Here is an 8,088-nt window from a genome sequence, read left to right as displayed (position 1 = left end):
TATATATATAAATTAACTTATTATTTCGATAATGATTTAAAAAGAAATGAATTATTGTAAAAATGAATTTTTCAGAATTAAATATTTTAAATTAAAAGCAATAAATAAATCTAAATAAATGATAAAAGAATGGAATGTTCAATCACACGATAATTAACACTTCACAATTCGAATAAAACTCAATATTTTTACTGCACATCTTCTTCTCCACAATATCACTAAACGGAAAAGAAAAGAACAAAAAATATTTCATAAATCCACAATCGTTTCATAAACATCGTACATAGTTATCATGCATAAACGATACCCAACACGTTCACTAATACCATACTGTTTGTAGGACCACACTCAAACACACAGTCAACTATCACTGTGTTCCATCGGTTTATAGACGTCATTCAAGAGTAACAATATTAGTCAGTCGACCAGTGATTCTCTACCGGATCGCATACCAAAATTGTTATGCGTTGTCGCGTCGAGTGGTTTCTTTTTTAAATACAGGATTTAATAGAATTCGTCATTGTTATATTATTGATCATGTACTGGAAAGTGTACGTGATTGTTGCAGCTGTGGCCGGAGCTACTAGAGGCTGGCAATTGGGAAGCGGATTGAAATATAAACTAACAACGACTTTGCTATTTAGCGAGGCAACTCCATCGAAATCCAGCGGAGATGTTGGCTTTCGTTTAACCGGCGAGTTGGACGTGACTGCCGCTTGGCGGAAACCGGATGATCGAGATACCTTCTTGTTGAAAATCGAGGTAAATATTTTTTTGAATTTTGAAATAATGAAAAGGAATTGAATAATTGAATTTATCGTGTAATATGTCAGTTCATATTTTTATTAATTTATTAATATTTTATCTTTATCTCATTAACTTGTAATGGAATACTGATATCTTTCGCAGTAATAATCGCAAGCTTATGTAACTTTTTTGAAATTTTATACTTTTGAATTAGATATAACATCTGAAAACATGATTATTTTTCGGAATTTTTTTTTTTATGATTTAAATGATTCAATTTTTATGCTTTTTATAAATCATCTTGTTTAAAAATATATTATTTATTACAAAATAAAATGTATTTTAAATTGAAAATAAATAAGTTATAAAAAGATGTCAGTATAAAATTGTGATAACCTTTTTTTGAAAGGTGAAAACATAACATGAATGATATTAAATAAAATATAGAATTATATATTTTTAATCATTTTCATGTTTTCAAAATTATTACTAAAAATAATTTTTAATTTTTAATAATACATTTTTTCATTAATTAAAATATATTAATCTGATAAACAAAATAAATTATTTATATATTTAATTATCTATATATATGAATAATAATAAGATAAATTATATTATAAATTATTTTTCAATCATTTTTTACGAAATGAGTAATTTCTTTGCTTTTATCTCATGTATTTATAAACTTTTTATCTAAAGTGTTATCTTAAATATATGTAAACTTTAAAATATAAATTTTAAGTCTTCAAAATTTTAATCTAGTAGAAAGTAAATATTCAAATAATTCTTTCTTCTTCTAAATAATAAAATTATATAAATAGAGATTTGTCATGATATCAGTGTTATCAGTCGATCGCAACAATACTATCTATTTTAAATGTCAATCGCATAATCACTTTTCAAAAAATATTTGTTGAGCATTAATCATTCAAAATGTTTGCTTTTCTCAATTTCACGCTTTATTCTTTTCCTTTTCATTATCCCAATTTTTATTCAAAATATAATAAACAATTTTTAATATATAATTGCGAAGAGAAAGCTTCAAAAATTATTATTTAAATTATTATCATTTAAAATAATCTCATTACTAATAAAAATAAAACTTTGCCCACAGCTTCATCATCCGCAACTATGGATCAAATCTCGAAGGGCACCGGAACCGGAAGGATTCATCGAACACTCCTCCAGAGTAAACGCCCTAGCAAAGAATCCTCTTTTGTTAGTCTGGAGGAACGGAGAAGTGCAATCGATCTTCATGGACCCCGCAGAAAGTGTCTCTTCGGCAAACTTGAAACGTGGCCTTGCCAGTCTCCTCCAATACAGAGTGTTCGACAACGACGTTGAAGAACGTGACGCTTCTGGTCTCTGTACGGTGATCTATCACTCCCTCGGACCCGAAACAGTGGGAAAACGAAAAACATCCTGCGAACAAAGCACTCTACCATCAAAGAAACGACATCCAAATCCATCGTTCGACGTAAGAGTGTCGAGTAGTCGCAATTCCACGTACGAGCTCACGCAAGACCTGCTTCTGCCCAGCTTGATTCGTGACGAGGAGAGGCACAGGATGGTACTGGCCGCTAGACCGGAAATGGGCACCATAGTTACGTCAGAGAGGACACTCGAACTGTTGCCTGGCACGCTCAACGCGAAAACCGTGCAAGCTGATACCTTGAAGCAGGCTGTTGCTGCTGTGCAACCTGGATGTAGGGAGACGAGTATCGAACTGCAATTAGAGCCATTTGCGTGCCCTGATAGCGGATGTCCGACGGTTAGTTCGAAGAATTTTTCTTTTTTCATTTATTTCAATTATTTTATATTTATTGTGCTTACCTTCTCTTCATCGTTTCGTAATAGTTTAATATAAAATCTGTTGTCTAGTTGCTAAAATCAATAGCGTGACAGAAAAACTGGAAGACTTATAATTATCTTCGTTTAAATCAAAATATTTATTTGTCTACCGTTTCCTCTTCTTTGTTTATTTATAAGAGCAATTATTTATTATCATTTTATCTTATCAAGACAGTATAAAAAATTGAAAAATGGATTTATTATAAATTATAAAAATAATTTAATAGAAATGAAAATTTATTAATTTTCTTAAACATTAAAGATATAAATATAAAATATTTATATAATAGAAAATTTAAAAAAAAGAAGATAATATAAAAACTTAGTTTGGAATAATTATTATTTATCCATTTTTTATATATAATTTCAGATTGAACAAACAATCGATGAGTATCGCAACGCTTTGGAGAACAACGCTTTGGGCACAGGAAAATCCGCCTCTGCATTCCTCAAGTTAGTACCTCTAGTCAAATCAGCTTCTTCAGACGAGCTTTTGAAAATTTTAAAAAGTCCTCGATATCGTCAATTAAAACCACAACTATTGGATATATTTGGTGTGGCCTCAACTGTGGCGAGTCATCAAGCAGCCATGAAGATTCTCAAACAAGATGAAAGAGGCGACGAAACCGAAAGATATCTCTGGGCCCTGTCCTTATCCCCAACACCAGATGCAGATATCGCCAAAAATATTCTAAAACGATCAGAAGAGACTAATCCAAACGATAAAGTAGCAGAAACACTAGCCCTAACTGCAGCAGCGATGGCACGCCATCTAGGATCTCCAGTTGCCATCGAAAAAGCAAGGACCAGCTTAGAAATTGGCCTCGACAGTTGCACAGGAGAAGAATGCAAATTAAAGTTCCTTAGAGCTTTAAGAAATTTAAGAAGCAAGACTGCGATCCCTAAGTTGCTAAAATTTGCAACAAGTGAGGAAAAATCGCTCAGCATTGCTGCTTGGAAAGCTTTAGCGATTCTACCCAAAGATTCAATTACATCTGAGGTGAAGAAAGCAGCCAAACGTGTTTTCTATCAAATAGGGGGACCCAAGAGGGACAGTAGTGCTAGAACTCTGGCCTTAGATATTATTCTCGAAACAGGTCCATCGAAAGAAGACATTAGACACCTTGTGGAATATTTGGCAGGCACAGATCCTGCATACGAGGTCCGCAAGTATCTCAGTCAACGATTGGAACAGCTTTCTGAAAAAGATCCTCAATTAGCCAAGGATTTGAACGAAGTTTTAAGTACAAGTGGAAAAGATATCGTTAATTATAACGTGTTTTCCCAAAAAGGTTTAAGCACAGCATTCACTAGAAGCTTCTTAAGATCACCAGACAGTAATGGATCACTGGTAACCATTCAGGAAATCAACTCAGGATTGATGAAACGTGGAATAGTGGATGTGATTCTCCAAGTCGAGGACCACGAGGAGGCGCTGTTCTCTCTTGGCCTGTTCGCAGGAGGTCTAGGAAGCTTCGTCTCGACGTCTGAGGAAGAAGATATCCAAGACAACGAATCTGCTACAGCAGGAATGGAACTAGACTTCTTGGGAGTTGGTATCAGACCATTCGTTTTCTTCTCTGGTCAAGGGGAACTCATGGGCCACGTTTGGTCTGGTACAGCGTCTGAACGAACCCCAGCCTTCCAAGCCTTGTCTGCAATCCATTATTACAACGAATACATTCCATTGGCCTCAGGAATCGTGGTTGAGATTGACGTTCAGGGTGCGGTTAGCTTTGATTTAGCTGGTCAGATTCAATTGAGTTTATGGTCCAGAAATGCCCAGTCTCTGGTAGATTTGAAGGCTGGAGTGGTGATCCAAGGGGGAACAAAGGTGCGATCTGACTTCGTGCAGAGCATGGCTGAATTCTCCATGACCATGGAGCCCAAATTGGAGTTGGCCACCGATGTAGACTTTTCTGGACCAGTGTCTTTGTGTATGAAACTCAGCCAACCGGAGAACGTGGTTAAGTATCAAGTGTACAAGGTGGAAAGAGTGGCTGGAAGTAGGCATAAGCTGAGGAAGACTAGGAGGATAAGGCTGCATAATCCTGGTAAATCTTATCTGTTGAACAGAAAGAATAACGAAATGTGTTCGAAGATTACTGGTTGAATGAAGACTGTTTGTTAAAGTTTGTCATAAAACTTTATAAAATATACAAAGACGATTGTAAAGGATATCAAATTCTTCTTTCATGTGCATCTAGTGCAATATGCGAGAGAAAGAGAAACGATGTGTTACGTGAAACAAAGATGTAGGCAAGAGATTTTTATTATTGTGTAAGTAAGTATAATTGGTGCATTTACAATTTTCGAGCGAGAGAAATCTTATTATGTGAAAATCAAGTCATTCCAGTGGTTAATTTGTTTCACGATTCAATTTTGATTTAAACTTTTTTTTTTATAGTTACATAACGATTTTATAATTTCAAATATTTTATTTGTTTCTATTTTTACCTTATATTTTTTATTTTTTGATACGATTTAATTATTTAATTTTAAAATAGTTTTTATATTTATTACTTGCAAATAGATATAAATAATATATAAATAGAAAAATTTAATCGATCATAAATAGTTAAAAGTATAATGGTTAAAAATGTTTTTCCTTGTGAATTTTATAATTTATAAAACTAATAAATAAATAATAAATATTTTATTACACAAGAAATATTTTTACTCAGATATAATATAATAAAAATATTATACGTATTTGTTGAAAAATATTATATTCTATATAATCTAATCTAAAATTTAATAAATAAAAAAAGATTTATGTGATATATGAAATTATAATAATTAAATAAAATCGAGCATTAAAATACATTATATATTTTCTACATCAAAATGGAAGTCTCATTTTTTAAATGTAAGAGATATCGAGGATCGTTTCTGCGAGAGGAAAGAAAAAAAACTCAAAATAAATGAAATAAATCGATCCAACGTGTAACATAACAAAAAGAAAAACGCCTCTCTCTCTAAGATTAACTCACACAATCCCGAATCCCACTTCAACGGCAGCCACATTCAGCGACAACCATATCCTCGTACCCATACTGATAAGTCAACGTCCCACTGGCGTCCAGATACAACAGACTAGTAGGCGCCAATCTAGTAGGCACACAGCAAGCCCTCCCAACAGGCTTGCTTCCACCCTGATCGACGCCCTGAAGCGCCCCGTGCACCAACGTCTGCACGATCGCGTGTTTCGTAGGGCTGAGATGGTCACCGAAGGGGTAGAAACACTTTCCAGAGCACTGGTAGGCCTCGTAACCGGGAGGAGCGACGACCCAATCGTCATAAGCGATCAGCGCGAAGTCCACGTACATGGAACGCCTCCTGCACGAGTTCTTCCGCCTTCTTCGAGGCCCGTCGGCCTCCTCCGCCTCTTCGTCTTGGACGGATCTCCGTGGACGCTTCTTCCTCACTTTGGCGTAGCTCAACAGCAAGATTGGCCCGTCACCGCAAGGATGATAGCCAACCCTGCCGTATACCCGAAACCTGACAACACCGCCACCCCTCGTGGCAACCGCCGAGGTCACGTTGAAAGCTCTCCAACTGTCGTCCCTCCTCGATCTGCAGCTCTCGAAGGTGTCCATGTGGTCGAGACGTACTCTGAGGATGGAACCCGCAACACCGAGCAGCTCTGCCACCTCCAACACCTCGTCAGGATCGATAGGAGGCACCGAGAACACGAGAATTTTCGCTCCATCGTTGATCGGACCGGACACGTGGATTGGCTCCAACGCTTTGACTATGTCCACGTCCAACCTGCGATGGTACAGCTCCAGCATGTACTTGGATACGACTCCTCGATACCTTCTGTGACTTTTTTCGCTGGCCCTTCTGTTCGTTTTGTTGGAGAAACGATGGAGGACGGACGGGGACGAGGCTGGAATCGAGAGGTCGAACTGGATCGACGCTTTGGCGTGCACCCTTGGCGTTTGCCAGGAACGAGAGCTTGTTTTCCATAACCCGTAGACGCAGAAGGTTCCCAAGAGGATTAGGAAGAGGTACTGGGAGGGATTCATTAATGGATGGTTTGTTTTTAACGATGGGTTTTTTTTCTAAGAGACTTTTTTCAGAGGTTGGGAGGGAAATATCGGATGATGTAGAACCGGAGTCGATCGGATTTGGCGTTCAACTGAAAATGAATCCTTGATCGGTGGGTGAGGCTGAAGGACCGATTTTAAATAGAAGCCAATGGAAAGGCGGGATTCGAAATTGCCCCTGGAATGTCCTTATCATCGACAGACTGCCACTCGACCTCCGAGTTACACCGAGAGATAAAAATGGATGAAGATGGGTGTAATGGTGTAAGTTGATTCTTCACTATTTATATGATAAATAATAATATAATTTATCGAAAGGAATGTATTTTGAGGTTTTGTTTTGGCCCATAAAAAAAAAAAAAAAAAAAAGAATGACATCGTAACTTTTCCTCTTATATTTTTAAATTGTATAATTTTAAAAGTCAATTTGGAAAAAAAATTATTTCGACTAGATGTATAAATTACATTGATATATTGAATTTAATCGGAAACAAGTGAACGTAATCATTATGTATCGTTGAAATAAATAAAACTATTTCAGGAGCTGGCAATTAAAATGATACATGATATCTCTCTAAACTAGGTTTTTCATGTAAGAGCAAGAGGGAGAGAGAGTGAGAAAGAGAGAGAAATAAAAAAAGAGATAGAGGAACAAGAAACTGTTTCATTCTGTTTCGTGAAAATGAAAGAAAAGAAAAAAAAAAAAAACACTTCTGAAAATTAATTTACTTCCAACAGTGATCAATAAAAAATAGAGAAATATAAATATTTAACTTTTTTGAATGTTCAATTAAAACTATACAACATAATACTCTCAACGTAAGCTAAACATTCCATCAATCACAACAATATGTTCGTCATCGATCATTCTGAATCCCCTCAAAAAAAAAAAAAAAAAAAAAAAAAAAGAATCGAGCACGATCCAAGATTGAGAAAATTCATCACGACGAGCCTGATGAATTCCTCTTCCAAAATCACCTGCACCACCGACATAATTAACCGCGCTACGATTCGATTCCTTGAACCTCGATGGCCGGTCGTTTACGAAAAAGTATCTTTAACGGCCGCTTTCAGCCAGCTCGTTCGACGTCAAAATCCGATGGTTGATCGATTTTTTTTACGGCTGGCCATCATCCAACAAGTTCGGTGGCTGTCGAGGACGACGCTCGCTCCACGAGCGGTCCACTATATTTAAATATAGTCGAAGATCGTCGTAGAGAGGATGGACGAGCGGCTAGTCTTATGTGCGAGCCGCTGATAGCAGCCCGCTCCTCTCGGTGGAGCAGCACCAGCACCAGCAGCAGCAGCAGGGGCGGTAGAGTGACAAGCAAAGTGATCGAGAGGTGAGCTCGAGCAGAACGAAGAGGAGTGGTGTCGATCCTGAGTGGGCTGTGAACAGGCCAGTCTCGTTTCAAGTGTACAACCCGGGCAAAAA

General features: G+C 36.8%; 3 protein-coding genes across 5 annotated transcripts in view; 2 read left to right on the top strand and 1 right to left on the bottom strand.

Annotated features, from left to right (window-relative positions):
- Positions 1–273: 273 nt before the first annotated feature.
- Positions 274–4,842, top strand: LOC102679875 (microsomal triglyceride transfer protein large subunit). The gene is made up of 3 exons (XM_006619597.2): positions 274–762; positions 1,865–2,521; positions 2,972–4,842. Exons 1-3 carry the CDS (start codon positions 538–540, stop codon positions 4,712–4,714), a joined length of 2,625 nt encoding a protein of 874 aa, XP_006619660.1. The 5' UTR covers positions 274–537; the 3' UTR covers positions 4,715–4,842.
- A 757-nt stretch (positions 4,843–5,599) lies between these two features.
- LOC102680264 (growth/differentiation factor 2-like) lies at positions 5,600–6,670 on the bottom strand. Its single transcript, XM_006619600.2, has one exon. It carries the CDS (start codon positions 6,630–6,632, stop codon positions 5,613–5,615), a length of 1,020 nt encoding a protein of 339 aa, XP_006619663.1. The 5' UTR covers positions 6,633–6,670; the 3' UTR covers positions 5,600–5,612.
- A 52-nt stretch (positions 6,671–6,722) lies between these two features.
- LOC102679423 (long-chain-fatty-acid--CoA ligase 1) overlaps positions 6,723–8,088 on the top strand; it is a 12,318-nt gene continuing 10,952 nt past the window's right edge. Inside the window, exon 1 of one of the 3 annotated variants that reach the window (XM_006619594.2) lies at positions 6,723–6,909. In XM_006619594.2, the coding sequence (XP_006619657.1) occupies positions 6,898–6,909 (12 nt within the window). In that variant the 5' untranslated portion in view covers positions 6,723–6,897. Of the gene's footprint in view, positions 6,918–7,681 lie in introns of those variants that run through there. The other 2 variants (XM_031512363.1, XM_006619593.2) reach the window with 2 other exon arrangements.

Source organism: Apis dorsata, unplaced genomic scaffold, assembly GCF_000469605.1.
Source record: "Apis dorsata unplaced genomic scaffold, Apis dorsata 1.3 scaffold_425, whole genome shotgun sequence".
Lineage (NCBI taxonomy): Eukaryota > Metazoa > Arthropoda > Insecta > Hymenoptera > Apidae > Apis > Apis dorsata.
Note: the sequence above shows the minus strand (reverse complement) of the source record. Positions and strands in the feature narration are given on the sequence as shown.

What these genes read in the sequence shown, in the direction of transcription:
- LOC102679875 (XM_006619597.2), top strand. Translation starts at nt 538, where the DNA reads ATGTACTGGAAAGTGTACGTGATTGTTGCAGCTGTGGCCGGAGCTACT. An exon ending in CCTTCTTGTTGAAAATCGAG is followed by an intron (nt 763 to 1,864) that starts GTAAATATTTTT and finishes CTTTGCCCACAG; the next exon opens with CTTCATCATCCGCAACTATG. An exon ending in CTGATAGCGGATGTCCGACG is followed by an intron (nt 2,522 to 2,971) that starts GTTAGTTCGAAG and finishes ATATAATTTCAG; the next exon opens with ATTGAACAAACAATCGATGA.
- LOC102680264 (XM_006619600.2), bottom strand. Translation starts at nt 6,632, where the DNA reads ATGAATCCCTCCCAGTACCTCTTCCTAATCCTCTTGGGAACCTTCTGC.